The 24,876-nt window shown below is 36.7% G+C and overlaps 1 protein-coding gene across 18 annotated transcripts in view; it reads right to left on the bottom strand.

Annotated features, from left to right (window-relative positions):
- LOC139971895 (regulator of G-protein signaling 7-like) overlaps positions 1-24,876 on the bottom strand; it is a 141,728-nt gene that overhangs the window by 19,656 nt on the left and 97,196 nt on the right. For all 18 annotated transcript variants that reach the window (XR_011794522.1, XR_011794523.1, XR_011794520.1 and 15 more), the window contains 5 exons: positions 21,360-21,446; positions 10,589-10,651; positions 4,015-4,076; positions 1,784-1,900; positions 1,137-1,268 (listed from right to left, as the gene is read on the bottom strand). Coding sequence is in view for 11 of the 18 variants with exons in the window: in XM_071978717.1 (XP_071834818.1) it covers positions 1,137-1,268; positions 1,784-1,900; positions 4,015-4,076; positions 10,589-10,651; positions 21,360-21,446 (461 nt within the window). In the remaining 7 variants the exon portion in view is untranslated. The remainder of the gene's footprint in view (positions 1-1,136; positions 1,269-1,783; positions 1,901-4,014; positions 4,077-10,588; positions 10,652-21,359; positions 21,447-24,876) is intronic.

Here is a 24,876-nt window from a genome sequence, read left to right as displayed (position 1 = left end):
ATTAAAAGCCTTCCCAACAAATATTTTAATGTTTTATTTCTACTTATCATTTTTTATGTAAGGATTTTCAGACTTTCTTTTGACTTCTACAGAAAAGAATAGAGTTCTTGAACTCACTAAGTTGGATATATACTAAGTTTGACATTCATCCAAGCTTTGCGTCTACTATTATCATGATTTACAAGGTTTTCGGACTTTTGACCCCTCCTGATCTTTAAATATTCATAAGAGAAGCTTCACATCAACACTTTTAGATCATCGCCGGGATGCGGGATTAGGGCGAGTGGCCTATACGCATCATGCATATGCTACACACTTGAATACACATGCTCTTGTAAAAGCCTGAAAGTCAAATAGCCAAGTCCAAAAGCTGAATGGATTTGTTATTGTTTGCAAACAGTTAATCCTAGTAGTGATCCACAGAGCATTGCATTTGTAGTTCCCTCGGGCAACTACTTGGACTCATTCACATAAAACAAGAAGTTGTTATTTTTTCTTTGGCTTTTTGTTGTTGTTGTCGTTGTCAACAACATGATTTTTTTTATCTTTAATCTACATTTGTGTAGACTTACACAACTACATAACGAAGTTAATCCGAGGGTAATTTGTGTCAGAGAATCAATGGCCGCAATGGTTGCAAATTGGACGTTTGATGGCTGGTAACAGGGAAAGATTTGGGAGCTAGTTGTGAAGCGGAAGTCAAAAGTATTAGATTTATGACACAGAGAAGGATTTCACAGAACTGGTATGGGGAGGCTATCGTGGTCGACTTACGTCGAACAATCTCGGAAATATCACGGATAGAGAAGAGCGCATTTGAAAGGCATTTTGCAAATCCCTAAGCTGCCAAAATTGCCCAACTGATTTCTAGTTATAAGCTTATTTTGTGCTTTGAGGAATTCGTATGCAAAGCCAGTCTGAAGTTCTTATTGTGCACAAGGGCTTTTGTACACAGGGTAGATCCACATTACAAACATAAGTAAAATGTACATGTAGTTTTCAAGTTACAGTGTTTACCAAACCACATACATACATACATGTTTGCAAACACACATATGCATACACGCACAGACACACAACATCAATGTTGCTTAGATTCCTTTTTCCTTCAATGAAGGAACAAATACTGTACTCACCTGAGATTTTCTTCGCTAAATTCTTTGGCCAAGAATTTTGACAGTTCTTGCCTTCCGAGAGGGTCTTTTAGGAGACCATCAAAAGAGTATCCCCACTTCTTTACCCTCCACACTGGTGCATCCTTTAAACTCCTAAACAAGAAAAAATATTTAAGGCTGTTAGACAACCTAGGCTTCAACTCCTTGCACAAAGTCATCTTCCTTCAACACATAACACAGTAGTCATTTGATCAAGGGGCAGCAATGGTCTTTGAACATCAACAGTTTAGTTATATAGTTATTAAAAGTTATCTACAGGGGGAGGGGAGGGGAGGGGAGAGTAAGATGGATGGGAAGGGATATCAATTCAGTCCAATATTTTAATGCAACATAGTTCTTTTAAAGATTAATTTTAAAGCTAACAGGGGAGTACATTCACATAAAACTGACTGAGAAATATAAAAAGAGGTTCAAAGGAACAAAGAAATGATTGGATAAGACAGGATTGTATGAGTTGACCTCAGTATACCATGGTCCTGGCTCACTACCAATTGATGCTATCCAGATGAAATTTGGAGTCAATATTATCCGTTCATATACTATAACTAACCAAGGTAGAGAGTAAGTTTATGAAATGGAATTAAAACAAAGAAACATGACAGGCTCACATTGTACTTGCTGCTTCCCAAAGAGTTGGGTCATCTGTTATCCAAGGATTAGATCCGAGTTCTGTTGTTGACAATAGATTATCAAACTCACTGTATTGTTGACAATAACTAATTAATCTGTTAACGAGAAAAATTGAAATAATTAAATGGAGATGACAATATTGCACAGAGGGACCTTTTGGGATACATAACTGCTGATTATTATTATGAACTTTTGGGGGATACATGCGTTTCCTTTTGTTCCAGTGCAATCGCCGGATATATCCGGTGCTTCTTTAGTTACTTCTAAAACCAAGAATATGCAGACACGCACTGAACCCTTCACACAATTATCCACACCCTCGGTAGTATGAAAAATTCCATAGGAAACATTCTCCTTGATGAAGGATGCATGCAAAAGATGTGTTCCTTTGTCCATGGAAAAATGCACTTTCTATAATAATGATAATAATAATAATAATACTTATTTATAGTAATTTTTTTATCTATAGGATAAAACCATTACAATTAAGCATCACTGTGATACTGAGGGTGAATATTTGAAAATAAGTTTTTAAACTATCAGCATGATGAAAGAGATGATCGGAATGCTCCATTTTGAATATGCTTTTAAAAAATATTGTATTTTCTATTATTGGTGTATATTTAAGTACAGCCTGATATTTGGTTAACTTTTACAGCTGGGTTAATGGATCAATGAGACGACAACTGTGTTCTACCAGTTTCAATGAAAACCAAATAGTTTTTTGTACTAAGTATCAACAACTGAACAGAGAAGGCAATGAAATAGCTTCATTCACATGGTTTCAGATGAAATAAGGAAAAACATATATATATTATTTTCTTCTCTCAGCAGGAACTACTCCATCCTGTCCGGCACCAACATATTGACATTATATAATTGTCAAATTTCTACAACAAAACACCATTCACAACTTACATATCTAATAAACTTCATCCAAGAGGTACTTTTCTACTCGCTCCCTTGTGAGTTAATGTTTCAATTTGAAACCAGCATAGCACCCAATGTTTCCACTATAGCCTACACAATCTTGGACAACCTTCTTCCACTGCTACAAATGGATTAATGCAATTTTATACACATTTTAGCACCAACAAATATGATTTAAAAACTTCCTTGTATAGGCTTGATAGCCTACTAAACTGGTATCTGTTAATTGGTGTAAATTACAGCTGGAGTGAAGAAACTACAAACCATCATATAAAATTCAAGTTGGATCACATTACGATGCCAGCCAGGACTTTGTGTCAAATTACACTTGGGTCTCTGACATACATTAACACAAGTCTATCTTAAAAGAGGTTATCTCGATAGACTGTACATAGGATACAGATGTGGCCTTAATTTCATCACCACTAATAATATACTGGCAATTAATCCATATTAAACAATACAGAAGAAGTATAAAGGGACACTGAAAGTTTGTTGGAAATGACATATAAACAATCTCTTTTGGGACATTTTGGGGTTTTTGCTGCAACACCTCAAGAAAGAAATATCTTGTCTTCCTAGCAAATAGCAAATAGCCTGAAGCTATATCTCAATGAAAAATGATGTTTCATTAAACATTCAAAATCTAAAGCGAAAAAGAACAGACCGTGGCCTGCACTGAAAATCACCATATTAATTTGCAATACACTCAACTTCAAGAGTGCAATTTTTCATACAAGCAACATATTAAATTCTGAAATTTGTAAGAGATGATATCTTAGGATAATTTAAATTTATTTAAAGATACACGTTTCAAATCCAAGTTTGTTTCAATTTTTTGGCTGTTTGAATATTCATTACGTCTATTCAGAATGTAGATTACAGTCCAAATATTCTTGTTTTTTTTAGTCTTTGGAACTTTGCTTTATAGTGGAGTAATATCCACACATATGGGGGTAGTTCTCATGTAGGTAGTTCTTTCAATTTAATGTTCAAAGAATTTCAAATCACATTTGACACTGCCTGTTTCAACCAAAGGAAGAGTGCAGGGGACGAGAACCATGTTATTTTTCTCTATTTGGCCTAACATCTAAAGTTCTGGTGTACTAGTTATGACTGATGACTAGTATAAATAACTAAGAAAATTAAAGTCGATTTTATGTTATTATTCTATTATCAGCTTCTCTACTACTTAAAAGGGTGTCGGAAAGACGGTTTATAATTCCCTATAACCACCGCTCACCCGGCCATTTGATCAGAAAAAAACATGGATACTTACAACTCGGCTATTTTTGAAGTTTTATACTGACGTTTCTCGAGCCTGGCTCTCATCATCGCTACCTACAAGGGAAAAAAACACAAAGAAGAGACAAATTTGATTAGTTGGTATATTTATACTTTGAAGCCATCCAATTTCTGATAACACGGTCACATATCACTTGTGTTGAAAAGCTTGCACAAAAAGTATCGAACGATCGAGTGATCTTGTAACTACCGAGTATTTTACAGCCATTCAATTTCCTGGAAATATTCTAAGAAATCTGAATTGCCCGAAAACAAGACACACTGTGTGAATGTCGAAAATTAACACAAATATAAAAATGTTAATAAGACGAATTGAAAGCGAAATATTTATTTCTTACAGGAGCTTGATTTCTCTCATCACTGTAGTCAGTTCCATGTATCCTGTGACTGGCCTACATCTGGTCAGTAAGTATTAATTAGATAGCGAACCCACCACATTGAATACACAATTACAGTACAATTAATGAGCGAAGGGTACACTCATTTCTTGATTTATTTGACTCTTATTTTGTTATGGCTATAGTGTAGAAATGCTAAAATTTAACATATTACACAATTTAACTACAGATAACAGGAACACAGTGCAGGGTAGTAAGATTCGGTTTCTTGTGTTCAACAACCCCATAACCCCATTATGGCTTGAACAATTAATTTTTCAACTTAGCTGAAAGAAATCTAAAATATATTAATAATCCCTTAGCTGGAGGACTGACATCTCTCTGGTTAGTGCAATGTATCCTATGACTGGCTGACTTCTGTTGGTATTAAGTTTTAATTAATTAATTGGCTAATAATGCCAAGATATGACACGCTGTTCGTATTTATCGTATATATACAATGATTGCAGGATACCTTCCTTTCTTTAGTTACTCCAATTGTCCAATCGACATATTACAGAAATTAAAATACAGAAAATAAGTTGCATGGTACGTGAGCTTCCTGTGTTCCACTTATGAAGTCAATCAACCCCGCCTGGGTATTTGAACACTTCTGATATCATAAAGTTTACAACTAAGAGTTAGCCTGCTAGCTCTGTTTGCTAAAGTCTTATTTTGCAGGTATGTAATTGAATACTATTCATTTCTAATTTGGGGTTATTTTTTTTTTATATTCAATTTCGTCTTCAACTTTGTTTTTTGCAAGAATGTAGATGAATAATTAAATGAAGGAAGACTTTAAATTAATCTTGTCAGTTTTATGCTTCCTTACTTTAAATAGTGCTAGTACCAGAGTGGAAACAGGAAGAAAACTTGAGGACTGAACAAGTTACAGTGATCATCCGCAATATTTGTAGTAAAAAGGTTTCTATTTAATAGTTACATTTCTTTTTTGTACCTTCCCAAGATTAAACCATGCTGTTTCCTTTCATTACTTCTATAACCATTGGCTATTGTGCAAAGTTTAGGTGTTTTTTGGCAGTCTCTTTAGATACATATAGATGGTTAAATATCAATGGATACAAAATCTGAATATGAGATGTACCATATGGAAATCTTATCACTCAGATTGGGAATATTACGTGAAAAAATATTAATACATTTAAACTTTAATTTAGGTGTAAAAAATATGAACAAATTTTAAGAGTCAGTTTATTGCACTTATAGCATCTGCTACCTTGATCCTTAATGTTAAACAAGCGGCACACCGTTACATGAATGTATACCACTATGGTATATGAATAGCCCCAGCTGCTATTCAAATATACAATCTTGATACTGCAACTTGAACTATAGAATGAGAGAACTTTTAATCTCACACAAACATACAAACAGTCAAATGATAAATTGTTTCAGAATGGATTGTGGTGTGGGCAGGGGGAAGGGGGGGTGGGGAGAATTAATGAAAAGGAGTGAATGATCTAAAGGATCCATGACACCGAAAGATAGATCAAATAACACAAATACTTTAATAATAATCCAATGATAAGAAATGACATAAAGTGACGTAAAAGACATGAGCACATGGCTTAATGCTGATCAACGTGATTGACCGTTGCTTGGCAAATAAAACAATGGAATAATAAGCATACAGGTAGAGAGATCACACACTGACCTCCAAGAGGTGCTTGGTATCTTTGTTATCTAAAATATCAAACCAAATACAATAAGTCAAACTAACCTGCAAGGAACACCAGATGTAGCTGTTCTCACATTGTATATCAATATCTCGACACAATTAACCATTTCCAGAAATCAAAACCAAAAAATGACTTGGCAAACTTCATAACAGTGATGAGCGAGGAAAACCCCATGCGATAGACCCTGGATTCAAAGCTGTTCTGATCTGTACGATTCTCGCCGCTAATTTAGCCCTATCGATACCACATGCTAGACCCACGCTGTAACAAGGTCACTTGACACAAATTTCGCGACTGGACTAATTACCCACAATACACTCCACCCCAGTACTTCTGAACTCCCACATGTGAGGCGGCAGAGAGGGTGGCCGGTAACTTGAGTGTGCTTGAGACGCACTTCTCTACACCAGATCAGTTTACACAACTTCGTCACAGGTCGCAGAGGAACATTTTCAAAATCACCTTATCCAGTCAATTTGGCTTGTTGGGAAATGCCATTCCTAAAGTTGAGCCTGTAACTTTTACCTCGACATTTCAACAAAGAAAAGCCGCTTACATAAGTGGAGGATGAGCCACTCGGGTATGGCTGATTGAGGTCGTAGAATCTTTCCTCCTTTCCTATTGTTTTATAATATACTCTTACTTATTCTTGCATGAACTAACTGTTAAAGGTTTCATCTTGCCAACTGCCAGATACCATGTGTGGAGGGCAAAGGTTTGATGCCTCTGGTCATTTTAGCGGATAACATATGTTCAATTTACCAATTAGCATGTCTAGCTGTCCCATCTGTCTATTAAATTTGATAAGTCAGTTCTTATGTCCATCTGCCTTTAAATGGAGATCCTGATATCATCCAAGTCAGTCCCTCTTATTTTGATATATTTACCTTCACTGGCACTTAGCATAAAAATATTAGGGTGTTAAACTGTTCTCTCTCCTTTATACTCGCATAACAAAAAGTTGAATAAGATGGCTATGAGAAAAAAAAATTGTCTGGGACTTCATTTTCATATAAATTAAATCTTAAAAGAATAATGCTTTAATTTACAATTGTCAAAGATGTGGCTTTATAGGTTAAACTTATTGATCGCCTAAAGAAGATTTCTGCATTTGGTCCAGCTGTTTTGCCCTTAACTTGTTGCGTATTAGTCATAATTAGATTGCAAATGATCAAGTACCCCCTCCTAGATTTCTTGACTAAATAAAGGTTAATAAGCAGCGACTAATTAATAAATCCAACGATGTTGATATTTCTTCACACAGACACGTACATAATTACAGAAGTAATATCTTGTAAACAGCATATTGGGAAAATTTTGGAAAATTTTTTTAAAATGAAGCTTGATTAATCCAGCTATGAAGTACCTAGTCATGAGATGCTAGTATGTGTCTGATAACATTGCAAATTTATCAGAAAGCAACTCAGTCAACAACTATATATGCATATATAATATATATAGGCTATAATATATATAAAATATACATTAGATAGATCTACATGTAACATTTGAACAACAATAAAGCTTATATCAAATTGGTTGAAACAAGATGAACAATGAAGTAAAACAAAAAAGAGGTCAAATTATTTCTATAGCCTCTCCTTTAGCTTTCTTCAAATCCAATCAATTCACAAGACTTAGATTTAATATTGACCAGTTTTTGCTTACGATGACAAGTTTAACCAAAAACTTCATCATCGTATTACCTCTTCACAGACACATACAGTATATATCTGAAGACCAGAAAGTGACTGACATTTAACAGGATTCATCCACACACGCTAAAACAGACCTATTTGATTAAACTTCAACCTGAAGAAATACAAAACCCACTTAATTCTGATTATGCCCTATTTAGTCAAAAAGTTTCACAGTCAGAAGCAATTAATACAGCAGAGCAATAACAATGCAACAAAATTTGATTACAAATAAAATTTACAAAAGCCTTTGACCAAGCTCTCAGACAACATGCTGGGCTCCATTTTAAACGACGACCTACAAATGTGTTTTTCCCTGTGAATTTACCACTTAATTTTGGCGGGTACTTTTGCCGAATTTCATCTGACATCACAGAGTTGGTGATAATTGTCCTAATCAAGCCTGGTTACTGGTAGAAAGGACTCCCTGTAATTTAGTCTACATCTGGTATTAAGTTGTTGGAATTCATCGGACAACCATCTGAGGTATACCCATATCATGTACACAGTAACATTCCTACTTACTAACTTCTGAGTTTATGTCATACATAGGGAGGTCTTAATTCAAAGGGCATTGGTGACGCAAAGCGGTGAAATGCATATTTTTATTTTGCTACAATAATACACTTTCACTTTTATCAGTGCTTGAATATCACATTCCTTTCATATCAACTGCTAGGTGATGGAGTGAAAATGTCAGCAATAAATATGAACAGATATCTAATTACAATATAAATAAAATGGTAGGATGTTTCACTGGGGAAAACAATGACTGCAAGTGCTATAATTTAATCCCTCTGACCCAGGTTCTGCCACCCTCACCCCCACCCCCCTCCTCCTCCCTTCCACCGGCTATTGTTCTATCCACATCTGAAAGTAACTAAGCACATACATACTTAATGACATATTAGATTTCTTTTGACAGACAGCAGTTTAGTACATGCAAGTAACTGTTGGAGACATTCTTAAATGACTGTTGTTACAATGCTGCGGTTACATTATAAAAGTCAATCAGCAGGCAAACCAGCACACTGCTGTGTCAGTATTGTGACATGGATGTGACACAGGCTATGAATAGTTGAACCAGAAAGCCCAAAGGCTTTGTGATTCCTTTCAAAATTTGAACATGCAGGGTTCTGTCTCTTCTGGAAGTTTGGAAGTCAGAACTGGAATCAGAGTGAGCTCGACAATATCCATCTTTGCCATGATATAAAATATATAACTAGCAACAAAGAAGAAAAGAGGTTTCAATAAAACTTGGTTTAGTTGGTGTGACTGCCAGAAGTTGGTAACCAAAATCCAAAAACTAAACAGCTTTAAGTTTGGGGCTTGGCCAATTTTTTGGGTTATTAGAAGCTGACTTATTATGGGAGTTCTTTCTTGGCCACTTTCTACATTGACTTGACCTTTGAACTCCAGCTCCCACTGTATCATCATTTACATGTAATTAGCTCTCTATTCATAGCAGTATTCCTGACAATACTGTCTCAGTACATTCCTATACATAATTACTGACCTAGGAGGATGTAAATGTAAATAACCTTTGACCTCCACCATCACCAATATTTAACCACAAATCAAGGGGAAGCCACACGTCAAGCATGAGTTCTGACCAAAATTACTTCTGAAGATATACTGTTTACAAGATTTTCTTACTTTGGCATGCAACTCTATAGACCTTATTTGACCTATGAACTACATAAAAATGAAAACAATTCTTGCACTCACTAATGTAGATCTCTATACCAAGTATAGTTCATTCGAGTATATATTTGGAGTTTTTGTGCTTTCCAAGGTTGCATACTTTGTGCTCTGTTGATCTCTGTTGACTACCATATAACACAACATGGTACTTGTAACTCTCTTTGGTGAAAATGTATACAAAGTAAGAAGTTCATGGAAGATTCAACATTGAATTAAGTTGTTTAGAAGGTATTCAGAGTTCAATCCCCTTGACCTTTGACCTCCTTTAATAAAATAACCTTTGATCTCCACCAATTGCAAAAGGGTTCTTGCCCTCATTAAGACAACACTAAGTACAAAGTCAGCCATCATGCACTCTGTGAGTTATCTTGTTTACAAGCACAGTGTCACATACACCCAGAGCAACACACACACAAGTGTGTTTTTTATTCAGACTGAGGACCCCATTGTCATCAAAACTGCATAGATTCCTCAAAAATGCACAAAGTAGCTCAAAATCACCATCTAGGGTTAGGTGGAGGATTGATAGGAATAATATTACTATAATGTAAAGAAATGATAGATCATGGCAATTCCATGGTTTTTCTTTAAGCAGCATAACAGTCAGTTTCCTATGTCTGATCAAAGAGTGAAAATATCTTCACCTGATCAGGTGAGATTTGCAGGTGAAAACTTTTGCAATGTCAAGAATTGTTTGCATTGTTTAACAATGAGGAAGTCCTCTTTATCAGAATAAACTCAAACAGGGAAAGTCAGCAAAGCAAAGCCGATTCAAGAACTGATTCAGACTTCATAAAGAAGATTGCATATTTTCGGCAAAGAAAGTGCCCCTCTTTTTTTTCTCTTGTGTTTATGACATTCCCAGTATGACATTCTTTTGTAATTATACTTCTGTTACTCTATTATCCAAACTGAAATATGAAGCTAAAATAATGCTCAATCCATCTGATATTACAAGTTTGGAGATGGACACAAGGGTACTATAGTAAGTATCTAGAACTTTAGAGTCCTATACACAGAAAAAAAGTGAAAAAGAGGATAGATTATTCAGATCCTTGATTTGCATTTACCTTTTCCTTGAGAAGCATGACAGGTGAACAGCAAGCAAAGTGAAGGTGGTCATGGCACATGTCCTGTAAAATAATAAAAATTTAAAAAAAAAATTTAAAACATAGATCAGAAGTTATGGAAATCCAATTCTTTCATTCAGAAAATATTGTTAAACTGGTCGGTCCAACAGTCAGGTCTCTCCCCTCTCGACCAATGATAAATTCAGTCCTATAAATCGTGATATTTCTTCAAAAATCCAATAAATGTGATTTATAGTAACCATTTTTAAATCCTGTGCTTCATTCTCTCTGACTTGTTCACCCTCTCTCGCATTTCTGTTTTCTACCAATGTGTGTCACAATTTTGATTTGCCTATATTTGTAATTCTATTTACGTTGAAAAGGAAATATTCTCGTACGGTGCTGGTATAACTTCTTGCCAGCCTGCTAGAGCACTTGATGCCCAAACAGCTACTGAAAGATATATATCTCTGATGCAGTTGTTCAGTCAGTTTACTCCAAATGATATGGCACGTACGATAGAACCACTGGACCTTTGTATCAAAACTCTAAAACGTTATGAACATGAAAGCTGCCAGATAAAATGCAACAAAAATTTGGGAAACCATGTTCAAGAGTTTATGAAGTCAATGCATGCAAGTGATTCTCTTTTGAGTCACAATTTTTGTTGATGTTATCAAATTCAGACATGGACCATATATTCTTTTGTTTTATCTTCAGCTATGAAAATGATTTAACCCATAGGTACAGGAAAAAAAGATCATATTACAAAAGAGTACACTGTACAATAGGCCCTGTGTGACTTAGTTATCTTAGCAGAACCAACAACAAGACACTATGCACAGAGTTAACTTAGTGATGCAAACTAACACCTATGGACCATATGTACAGTAGGCATGTATATATTGCACTGAGATGGAAAATTTTTAACTTTTGAAATCGTATATGGAATATGGAATCTATCTGGGGCTTTTTTTTACCGTGGTGTTCCCTTCGCTGATTTTGTTGTGACTTTCTGAAAGCCTTACATTATGGCAGGGAGACTGAGACATACCCAAAGCTTTACATTTCGTGGATTCGATTAATATTGCATCCAATGACTGGAAACTAACTGCAAACACGATTAATTGCTAAATCAAATGAAGAAATACCCTAGATGTCAACATATTTCACTAGGCAGGCATTTCAATTGCGGCAAAACCTCAACATTGTGTGGCACAGTATGTATACTGGCCTATAATATCAGCGTATCCTACTTAATATGACCAGACGTTTAGGCAGTTTTTTTAACCATAATTTACTTTCAATCGAAGAAATGCTACCCAAAAGTCAAGTGGTCAGTGAGAATCTTTTTTTTTTTTTTTACATCAAATTTCTCTTTTGACTAAACGGGAACCACAGTATTATTTGTGTACTAAAATACTTTAGTATGAGCCAAAAAAGTAGAATTTTTTTGGGGGCCTCCAGCATTGCATTTTAAGTTTCTCATATCATCTACAAATTTATCAAGTTCAACCCCAAAATGTCTTCTATATGGACACAAAATCATGCAAACTACTTGCCCTCCCATGATAACAAATTACAATGAACTTTACCTTTATGAACCAAGCATGCATACAATCATATTTCAAGATATTGCTATCAAATAGTTCAGTGTCTTTAGCAGAGTGGCTTCTCCAAGGACTGAGACATCGGTCTACCGAGAAATCAGGATTTGCCAAGGGAAGAATGACTGATGCGGAGAAATCCCTCTCGCAGCCGATGTCGTCGTCGCTGCCTACAACGAGCCTGCCAGGGCTGGTTGTACCGAACAATTAAATGAAGCATGTCTCCAACAGAATCTCATACTAAGCATGATCTTATCTTGGCTCTAAAACATGCGTAAGGAGCCCCTTGGGAAGAGGGATCCATTAACGAGTCGAGTAGTCGAGATGAACAAGGGTTTGCTCCTCCGCTTAGGCTGTACTTTAATATGTGGTGCAAACTCACCTACTCAGTATTAAAGTACTATATGCTCATCCTTGTATAATTATTAACCTGGCCTACATTTGAAGCCTCAATGGTCAAATCAAGTCACCAGTGAACAATTTGAACCGATTCACCCAATCAAGGATATGACACCATCCCAGGAGTAGAGATTTCAAATCTTTTGAGGGACGTGTGAGGTAATTCTGTTCTCTGGATTATTCCCTGCATGACCTGGGATTGAATAAGATCATGAAGTTCTTCTGGCTGAAGAACAGCTCCAGATGAAGAAGAAAAATTCATTTTTTAATAATTGGTAAAATGTAATAATTGAATTCTGTTGGTGCTTATTGTTACACCACTGTGATTTACAAATCTATGATCTAATATTTGCCGCTCTGAAACCTGTTTGTTTGAACATCTTCTTCTAATACATACAAATCTATGGTCTAACATTTGCCTCTATGAAAGCACTTTGTTTTAGCATCTTCTAATACATACAAATCTATGGTCTAACATTTGCCGCTACGAAACCTCTTGGTTTTAACATCTTCTTCTAATACATAAAAATCTATGGTCTAACATTTGCCTCTATGAAACCTCTTTGTTTTAACATCTTCTTCTAACACATACAAATCTATGGTCTAACATTTGCCTCTATGAAACCTCTTTGTTTTAACATCTTCTTCTAATACATAAAAATCTATGGTCTAACATTTGCCTCTATGAAAGCACTTGTTTTAGCATCTTCTTCTTAAACATTCAAATATAGGGTCTAATATTTGCTATTTAAAGAGCATTGATTCACTTGAAAAAGTAACTTAGTGGGTGGTATGTGATGTTACTGGGGTGAATATTCTGCTAAGCCTGCTGATCCCTTTCATAATCCTGATAATTTGTCCTTCGTTAAGGTTGCAAATTTTGAATGTTTGGAAATGTACATTTACTTTTTTTACCTTTCACTTTACGTTCCTTTCTGAATTTCCTCATTTGATTCTGATCTTTGTTAGAAACATTTGTAAACTATGACTGTTAAAATACTTTAATAACAATAAATACTGGAAAATGAAGCATACTATCTGGATACATATTTTAAAACTAGACCAACTTTTAAGAACTTTCATACATTGGAAATGAAATTTGTCATCTGGATGCAAAGTTCAAATATCACGCCAATTTTGAAGAAAAAATATCATAATAGAGCATGCTATTCTGGATGCATATTATATTACGTTAACTAGGAAATATTTCAGAAAGTTTAAGAATCAGTGAAATTTACCACAGGGAAAAGGCTTCTCTTCGACAAATCTGAAATATTTTCTTTCTGAATTGATCCATCCATACACAAAATAAAAACCTATTTGAAATGATCAGCTCAGTGGTTGTTGAGCAGTTTGAATTTGATTGGTCGAAAAACCTGTCAGAGGGGAATACAATCAACGACAGTTTTGGTTGAAAAGGTATGGCCTGTCCGTTGGTCTACTTTCAAAGACAATAGTTAGGTTGGCGTGAAACTCTCTGAAAATGAAACATTTGCCAAAATGTCAAATATCACAGAAACTGGGAAAATGTTTTGATCAAATGATATTAACAATTTGACGCCACCTTCACAGATTGTTTGTTGTAAGAATTTTTTTTTTTTAATAAAACAGGAATTTCATTATTAATGCCATGTTTTACATAAAAGGGTGTTCATTTATTTATTAGATCTAAGGAACAGTATATTACTCCATGTTTCAATATGACTGGAACTCTACTCTATACTTTTTTCATCTATAGTTATCTCTGTGGAATCTCTCCCACTATTGATCTGAATGCAGATTAGTTGGAAGGTGATTGAATATTCTCAATTTCAAATGATAAATCAAAATCATCAAGTTTAAGAGAAAGAGATAAATTCTTTAGATTCCCAGGTAATTGTCACCGTAGGTGTCTTATCAAGGTAATGAGAGGATTTTTATACAACATTAAGACCCCCCAAAGAAAGGGGGGGCAACGAAAATATCATATCTGATTATAGACTTCAGTGGTATGTGAAAGATGTTTTATAGTGAATCTTCAAACAGTTTTTATAATGTTCAGAAGCCATGCTCACTTCGGTAAATGCACAGGGGCATCTGATACCACAGCATCCCGGCTTAGCTTCATTACCTCCCCAAGGGAACACGAAATCCTGATTCCCCTTGCATTGAGAGAAAGCTTAAGTGACATGTCAAATACACACATGACCAAAGTCAATAGCTGACCAATTTGTTGTTCATTTAATAACTCTTGTTAGACATATGGTGCATTCGACTGGCAGGCGCGAGATGCTCAAGCCAGTCTGAGAATCTAAACCTCATCAAAATGTACAAACACTAGCTAGCAAAATATGACCAGCTCTCTGGGTCAGCCGCATGACACGATCTATATCATGACCAGCTGTCTGGGTCAGCCGCATGACCCGATCTACGTCATGACCAGCTCTCTTGGTCGGCCGCATGACACGATCTACGTCATGACCAGCTCTCTGGGTCGGCCGCATGACACGATCTACGTCATGACCAGCTCTCTGGGTCGGCCGCATGACACGATCTACGTCATGACCAGCTCTCTGGGTCGGCCGCATGACCCGATCTACGTCATGACCAGCTCTCTGGGTCGGCCGCATGACACCATCTACGTCATGACCAGCTCTCTGGGTCGGCCGCATGACATGATCTACGTCATGACCAGCTCTCTGGGTCGGCCGCATGACACCATCTACGTCATGACCAGCTCTCTGGGTCGGCCGCATGACACGATCTACGTCATGACCAGCTCTCTGGGTCGGCCGCATGACCCGATCTACGTCATGACCAGCTCTCTTGGTCGGCTGCATGACCCGATCTATGTCATGACCAGCTCTCTTGGTCGGCTGCATGACCCGATCTATGTCATGACCAGCTATCTTGGTCGGCTGCATGACCCGATCTATGTCATGACCAGCTCTCTGGGTCGGCGGCATGACCCGATCTATGTCATGACCAGCTCTCTGGGTCGGCTGCATGACCCGATCTATGTCATGACCAGCTCTCTGGGTCGGCCGCATGACACGATCTATGTCATGACCAGCTCTCTGGGTCGGCCGAATGACACGATCTATGTCATGACCAGCTCTCTGGGTCGGCCGAATGACACGATCTATGTCATGACCAGCTCTCTGGGTCGGCTGCATGACACGATCTATGACATGACCAGCTCTCTGGGTCGGCCGCATGACCCGATCTATGTCATGACCAGCTCTCTGGGTCGGCTGCATGACACGATCTATGACATGACCAGCTCTCTGGGTCGGCCGCATGACCCGATCTATGTCATGACCAGCTCTCTTGGTCGGCCGAATGACACGATCTATGTCATGACCAGCTCTCTTGGTCGGCTGCATGACCCGATCTATGTCATGACCAGCTCTCTTGGTCGGCCGCATGACACGATCTATGTCATGACCAGCTCTCTGGGTCGGCCGCATGACACGATCTACGTCATACAGAAAAATAGCAACTCATTCCACAAACTTATCTTCTGGTCAAAAGTGGTAAATGTGGTGTACAGTTCGGATTGCTGGTAAAAGTGAATTTTGCAGGAAAGTAGATGAATATACAAGGAGAACTTCTGGTGAACAACTATGTACGCAGGCATAGTCACAAGTATGACAAATTACTGGAGTTTCCTGCTCGAGCGAGCTAGTCGCTGAACGCAAGCGCCATAACAGGTACGTAGTTACCAACAACTTGACTCGCGTTATGACTCAAGATTACCAGTCCAACGTACCCATAGTAAAATATACATTCTGAATATTCAAACACTGCCAAGTGTTTTCAAGGGGGGGGGGTTTACTTCCAATCTTTTCTGCAGACAAATCCCACTCTTCTGCCCTATACGCTACCATGAAATCTTTGATATGCAAATTGGATAACATACTGGATAAAATAGACTAAGACCAGACTCCTCAGAGCTACCTGTTTAGTTGGTAGAATTTGCAGACTTCTACAAAAGTCCTTGTGACTTCTGAAGAAGAAGAGTAACCTCCTAACCTGTTACAATATACCCTGAAAGGATAATATTTGATTTATCAATCCTTCTGCAGGTTGAACCTAGAGCTACTCTCTTCCTAACTTCCTCATCCATTTTTAATCCTGAAGATCTGATTAGTACGATCACCTTCCCCAATAATTCTATGATGTTTTATCAAGCAAAGGTCTACTTTGGCTTGTCCCAAAATTTATTTGCCTCTCATTTTTTCGTTGAATGTCAAGGTTGAATTGTTTCACAGTAGAGTGAACGAAGTTAAACCTACTGTCATATATGTGTGCTTTACAGAAACATCCAACCCAGACAACCTTGCCCACAGTGCTGCACAGATTATTTGACCAATATAGATTGATTGCCCGGAAAAAAGCAAATTTTTACAGATTGGCAACACTTGAAGAAATTCACGAAGGACTCTTTCTGCTGGCATTTATTTAAGTATCAAGTTCCCACTCTACAAAAGCAGCTTTTCTTTCAGACTAAGTTACTTTATTTCCTCGCTGGATCCTTCCTTTTTTTTTACTTCTTTGGTAACTTCCTAGTTGACAATCCAGGCAATATGAGGTAGATTTAATGTCATAGTTGATTATGAAATAGAGTAAGAAATATGAGGCTGACTAACGAAAAGTAACCAAATTTAAGTCAAACCTGAAACAAGCACTGACAGGGTGGTTATACACAAATTTTGACAGAGTAAAGATGATAATTGATCAAACAGACACGATTCAAACAAGGGGGCCTCAAGAATTACAATTTCTTATAATCTACCAATTATCAATCCTTATTTTCCTACTTTAATCATCGCTCATTCAAAGAAGAAGAGAAAAAAGACACCAATCCACCGTATTATCTCAGTTATGCTTTCATGATTACTTGGATATATCTCACAGAAAGTACATTTCCATGAACAAAAAGCATACTTCATGCACATATCCTTCACAAAGCAGATTTCCTATGCATCTTTCCAAACAGAGTGTGGTTAATTGTGGTTAATAAGGAGACCATTCAATAAACATTTCATGAATATTCAATAACTGCCATTAGTTTAGATTCAATCATGTTGCATTGGCTTCAAGTTATTGCTAAATTCTCATTAGCTGGTAATTAATGAGATCGTAGCATAGTTGCTACGCAACGCTTATGAATTTTTGAAACATTTATAATCTGTATTGAGTGAGACATGTGAAACATGTTCAAACTGAGTAATACCTGATATATGTGGGGAAAAAATTGCTCATGTTACTTTGAGGTGCTATATTGCTAGTATATGTTTGGTACCACCTTCACCTCACTAATATAGCTAGATGTGGATAATACTGGATAATAAAGGTGTGATAGCTATATACCTAGATACACCGTAGGTATATAACCTATGTATCTATACCTATATATACCTTTATACACCTTAGGTATATATACCTACATACACCTTGGCTATATATACCTATATATACCTTTATACACCTTAGGTATATATACCTATGTATACCTATATATACCTATATATACCTACATAGCTATATGTATACAACTAAAGCATTCCATTGATGTTCTGCTGTGAAATTGATTTATCCTTTGCTGCTTTCTTTTTCACACAAGCCCACGCGACACAAATGTGGTTGTGAAGTACATACCAAAGCACATGATAGCAAGCTAGTCTGCATCATATATGTAGTAAACTAACCCATAATGATCATTAATTAGCTTGGAAAATGAAACAAACTAACACCATGACATCCTATTTGAGAAGCTAATACTGCCCAACTATTACACTTCTTTGCAGTGTCCTTTTAGTCAGGTCTTTGGTGGTCGCCAAGTATAGGAAAATCATGCACATTTATAATCCTCACTCATTAAATTGGTCAGACATAGTTGTCTTTGAACACAAATTGGTAGGTCAGAAAGTTTGGTGACCTTCCTAGCAGCCAATCAAATACATTTATGGCCCGCTGGAGAAGTTTTAACAAAATTCCACTCTGCGATGAAGATGCTTTTACCATATGTTGGTTTAGATCTACCTTCTGCAGTGTTCATCATTATTTTCAGCATGGTTGTACGGGTTTGTGACCAGCCAGCTATGCTTAAAGTATTATCATTTGGAGAATGATTTGTTAACAGTTAAATTAAACATTAGAGAAGTAAGTCTAAACCTGAAAACTAGGATATTAAACAGATTCAGAAACAAACTTTGATAGTTTATCCTACAGACCTGTTCTGGATGGCAAAGGGGATGTTATTACCTTTCATGTTCAACATGGGTGGGTGCATGCTGCTACCAACTTACCCTAGACTGGAACATACTGGGGAAGAAAGGAATCTACCAAACCCATTGAAAAGAGACAAATAGGCTCTCTGTTAGCAAAAGACACAGATTTTAGTGACTTGTGTTTCGACATCTTAACTTCCTACCTAACTTTGATGGTGATTCAAACATTTCTCTTTCCAAGAAGTCTTCCAAATCTAGATTTTATCTTACATAATTGACAGTAATTTTCTCTCGCTACCTTCTCAAAATCACAACACATACACACGCCAAAAGAAAGAAAAGATAAAAAAAAGAGAGGCAAGTATCATCACGGAACACTGAATCAGCGGATTATTCTGTACGTGCCTAATTACATTTCACCCTCAACTTGCCAATATGCCAATGATGCCTTCTGCTGAAGCGTGTTTGCCTACTATCTTTACTTCAAACACGTATGAAACACACAATGTAAAATTGATGAGGACTGCTATGCGTTGCTATGATTACCATGCTGTCCACATTACACGGTTATTAAGTGAGTTGTTGCAGTGCTGCGCGTATGATATATACCACCGCAACATAAAGCGAGAGAGAGAGAGAGAGCTATATGTAAGAGATGATTGGGCACCTCGATCCAGGAATTGGATACCTTTGTCGTGCACCTGGAAATGGCACGACAATGAATGATTGGATATGTGTTTGCTTAAAATCTAGCAGCTGCAAGGACTACTGACCTTGTTGAAATCTGTCCTTACAGCTTCAGGGAATGAGATTAGCATCAATTTACATGCTTGCCTTTACAAAATGCACGTCCATGAGAAATTTTTTCCCCTTTCAAATTTTTCTCCTTTTCAGCGATACAACAAAAGGTCTGAATGAAACCATTGTCGGTGTTACAATTGAACATATTTCCAGTAAAATTTGTCAAAGACTGATATCAAGAGAAAGTTGTTAAACTATATATTATTGAGCATAAAGAATCATTATAACTTTTTAAATCAGCTTATATATTTTAATGCAGTTTTTCCCCCCATTTTTTACATTTTCCATGTTATTGATTTATGTTAACAATACAATACATAAGTCTTTTCCATGTACAGTGCCTATGGTATCAAATGGTTTCAAAGGAAATATTCCTACATTAGCTATTTAACTTAATTTTCACTGATAATAGCCATGCTGTTAAGATGCTGTGTTTTTTTTCTTCTCTCTTGGCAATAATAGCTATTATTGTTTGTTCAAGGTTAAAAGTGTCTAAGTGCAACTTCTTGTAATGACTACCTCTTACAGAATTATTAGCTTGCAAATTATGTAAAGGAGAACATTAGATAGCATTAGCTGGCAATGTATTTCCATGATACTTGTGCCAGTTGGCTAGATCATTAGCGATTGGCATGCAAGCTTCCCATGGTAGTAGCATCATAGTGTTTCCACCCTTGAATGTTTCATATACACATTAAATGAATGGATCAGATACTATAATATGTGTACAGAAATTTAAGTTTCCGTCAAATGGCCAATTAGTCCTGTCAACTTAAGTATCAGCCATTCCCAGCAATTTGTGGTGAACAGTATATACTGTATTAAAGCTAATTTCACATTGATTTGCCATTTAAACATAGCCAAATTGCACACCTACTCTGTGGCCACATCATATTACTATTGTACAATTTACTCAGTACTGTATAAAATGTGCAGTATGTACACAAATGCATACACTGAGAACTTAGTATGCAGCCAGGAGTTATCCAATCCAATTAATTTTTCAAGCCTTGACACTTTGGAAAATTTCATGTCACAACTAGAGTTTTTTTAATGTGAATGTTGGAAGTGAGTAAATGCAATTGTCAACAGCATCTATAAACAGGTATAGGCCAATACCACAAAGCATTTACAATCACATGATTATTTATGTGACAGGCTATGTTAATAATACTCACTTGTTTCTGTAATTCTTCTGCATGTTTCTGTATACTACCTATGTTAAATCATACTCACTTGTTGCTGTAATTCTTCTGCATGTGTCTGTATATTACTTATGTTAATCATACTCACTTGTTTCTGTAATTCTTCTGTATGTGTCTGTATACTACTTATGTTAATCATACTCACTTGTTTCTGTAATTCTTCTGCATGTGACTGTATACTACCTGTGTTAATCATACTCACTTGTTTCTGTAATTCTTCTGCATGTGTCTGTATACTACCTATGTAAATAATACTCACTTGTTTCTGTAATTCTTCTGCATGTGTCTGTATACTACATATGTTAATCATACTCAATTGTTTCTATAATTCTTCTGCATGTGTCTGTATACTACCTATGTAAATAATACTCACTTGTTTCTGTAATTCTTCTGCATGTGTCTGTATACTACATATGTTAATCATACTCAATTGTTTCTATAATTCTTCTGCATGTGTCTGTATACTACCTATGTTAATCATACTCATTTGTTTCTGTAATTCTTCTGCATGTGTCTGTATACCACCTATGTTAATCATACTCACTTGTTTCTGTAATTCTTCTGCATGTGTCTGTATACTACCATCAGAATGGTTATCATGATCTAGACCATCCTCCGTCACGAACGTCATCTGTTTTGGACAAAATGAGCAATTTAAGGATAATGATGGTTCTCTGTTTGTTGCTCTCTTCTCCATAAGTGATGCAAAACATCTCAAGAGTTGATACATGTATACATTCGTAATCCACCTTGTACATCCCTAAAACTTACTGGTTTGGGTATTTACTAATGAAGATACTTACCTATATCCTATAGATATGCACTCTGATCTACCTTACTTATAACAATTGGTAATATTCATGCACTTGCCCCTCCCCCACCCCCAGTGAATAACCTTCTAAATGTTATGAAAGGGAGAGGCCAGTGACCCATGGTGGGTCAAGAAAAGCAATCCCCAAATCTTCCTCCAACCACACTTGCAGTGTGAATACAAAGCTCCGAGTATGCGTACAAGGTCCAGAGTATACTAATATTAGTATGAGTACCAGTATATGTGCTGTTTACTTAATTTTGCTGAGTATGAATACAAACCAAAAAGTATGAGCACCAGAGCAGAAACATACCATTTATAACAGATTTAGGTGTTACACAGGAAGCATTTGAAATGTTTATAGCCAAAGTATACAAGTCTTCCTTGTTCATACTCTGACTGAGACGTTTGGTATTAATGTAGGGATGAGTGGAGAGAAGCTGGACAAAATCTCATGATCTTGTGTACTTGATGCAGCTGAATATAATGATACCAGCCATTTATCTGCTTACATGATGATGATGGGCATATGTTTTTTTCAGCATGGCTAAATAGTCCAGAAATATCACCATATCTAATTAATTCTGGTAAAATGCTTACTGCCATCTTGTATACTACTTAATATGTATTTAAATATTTCATATCTGAAGTTGGCTATAAAACTATCAAATTAATTTAACATGTCATTTATGAATGTCATGAATCACAGCTGTATAGTTTTGCATCTAAATCCACATCATCGATCATAAAAAATTCTTAATTCAGAGTATTTCTGTTCCTTCTTTATCCCCTAGGAGGCAGAAGTTCCATGATTTCATCTGACCATGCACATGTGTGCAGATGTGTGTGTGTGTCCCAACTATATGTGTACGGTAATGTGATACTAACATGCACTAAAGTATAACCACATTTGCGCATACCAGTGTGTGCAGATGTGTGTCCCAACTATATGTGTACGGTAATGTGATACTAACATGCACTAAAGTATAACCACATTTGTGGCATACCCATGTGTGAGGACTTGTGTGTGTCTCAAGTCTGTGTGTATGGTAACGTGATACAAACATACGCCCAAGTATAACCACATTTGCGCACACCCCTGTGTATGCAGATGTGTGTCCTAACTCTGTGTGTATGGTAACATGATACAAACATACGAATTATAACCACATTTGCGCATACCCGTGTGTGCAGATGTGTGTCTCAACTCTGTGTGTATGGTAACATGATACAAACATACGCCCAAGTGTAACCACATTTGCGCATACCCGTGTGTGCAGATGTGTGTCCTAACTTTGTGCGAATGGTAACGTGATACAAACAAACACTAAAGAGTAACCATATTTGTGCATACCCATGTGTGGGGACTTGTTCGTGTCTCAACTCTGTGTGTATGGTAACGTGATACAAACATACGCTAAAGTATAACCACATTTGCCCATACCCGTGTGTGCAGATGTGTGTCCTAACTTTGTGTGAATGGTAACGTGATACAAACAAACACTAAAGAGTAACCATATTTGTGCATACCCATGTGTGAGGACTTGTGTGTGTCTCAACTCTGTGTGTATGGTAACGTGATACAAACATACACTCAAGTATAACCACATCTGCACAGCTTGGAAAACAGCAAGCAAGAATTGCTCTTTAGGTTTATCATGATGGTTTTGTGATAAAATTGCTTGACTTAATATCAGACTTCATATTAAACCTCCCAGGACATTTAAGTACTAAACCTTTATATTTCTTTATTTACCCTCCCATACTTGATCAATTCCGAGAGACTTCTTAGTCAACCTTCCAAACAGCGAAGGCAAACTTAAACCAAGCTATTTGTAAGTCTCACCTTTAATATCACTTTTAATATGCATGTTTGGTTGTATTTTATATGAAACAGCTTGTTTAACTACATAGCACTCAAATCCAGCTAAATGCAACTAGTTTCCACAATGGTTGCTGCCCTTCAAGTTTCCTGACAATTAAGTAACCTCCTTTATGCATTTTAATTCATGCAAAGTTTTTGAATAAGGCAACGAGTGTAGGTACTCATGGCTTACTGTTTTAAACGCTTTTCAGTTTTCTTAATTGCTGCGGGAGTCTCCAGGCTTTGAAATTTTTTTAAATTTTTTTTCTTTATTGATTAACGACCTCAGTCTTGGTAGATTGATATATTTAATTGTTTACCAACACTAATGATGTATGAATAAATGATGAAGCAATTGTGACCTTTAAGTGTATAAAGTAGATTTTAAGAAAATTAAACAAGTGAGTGGGCCTTATCAGACGACGTAATTACCACACAAAAGCTGCGCCAAGGTGATAGGCAGTCATGTGCAGCCTTTGAACGATTACAACAAACTTATAATGACAGTCTTCAAAGGAAGAAAGCTTGATAAGACAAAGAAATTCGTAAAAACCCGGGAATTATCTTCCCAGGGCTCAATGTGCTGTCCTAGTGTGTAGATGAATGGATTGTAACTGAGAGGCTTGTAGGAGGCAGGCAGCTAAGAGTACCCCAGGTTAGCAGCAGGCAGCATTATCTGAAATTTGAGCTCAAGTGAAGTAAACTGATACCAATTGATCAGTAGAATCTCATCCTTCGTCTTCTACCTTTTCTATTCAAATCTATGGACGGACAACCAGGTCTGTATGATGCAACAAGCTGTCCTCTAGTTGCAACTGATAGACACTAGTAAACTGTCAATGTACTTATTAAAACTGAAACAGCCAGTAATTAATGCTAGCAGAACATGCAGACAGACAGACAGACCGACGTGAAAGAGGACGGACATATAGACTGACAGATTGATGACGGATGCTTTGCCATGCCGAACCACAGACATGGGATTAACATAATGAACAAGAACGGAACAAATCCAGGGTGTTTAAAGCCGGAATTTATGTTCACAATGTTTTGACATAGATGCATAATGGCAAGGACAAGGAAACAGCTGGAATCAGCATCCCCCCCACCTCTCCCCTCCTCCTTCTCCTCCTACATCCCAGCCATATTTAAATTTTTGATTCAGAGCCCCTAAGGCTTCTCTTGGAGTGTATCAAAGAAATTTTCTATTGGGAATTACCCAAAATCTTAGCTCAATATTTTACGAGCACTTTATATGGTTGCTAGCTATTCTGAACCTGTTGTTCTACATAATCACTTCTATTATGAATCCTTAGTCAACTCATTAAAGGAAAGTTAATGTGATAACACAAAGCCTATATCTCCAACTAAAACAAATGTTTGACC

The sequence above is a fragment of the Apostichopus japonicus genome, chromosome 8, assembly GCF_037975245.1.
Source record: "Apostichopus japonicus isolate 1M-3 chromosome 8, ASM3797524v1, whole genome shotgun sequence".
NCBI lineage: Eukaryota > Metazoa > Echinodermata > Holothuroidea > Aspidochirotida > Stichopodidae > Apostichopus > Apostichopus japonicus.
The sequence above is the reverse complement of the archived record's forward strand: the minus strand, read 5'-3'. Positions and strand labels throughout refer to the sequence as shown.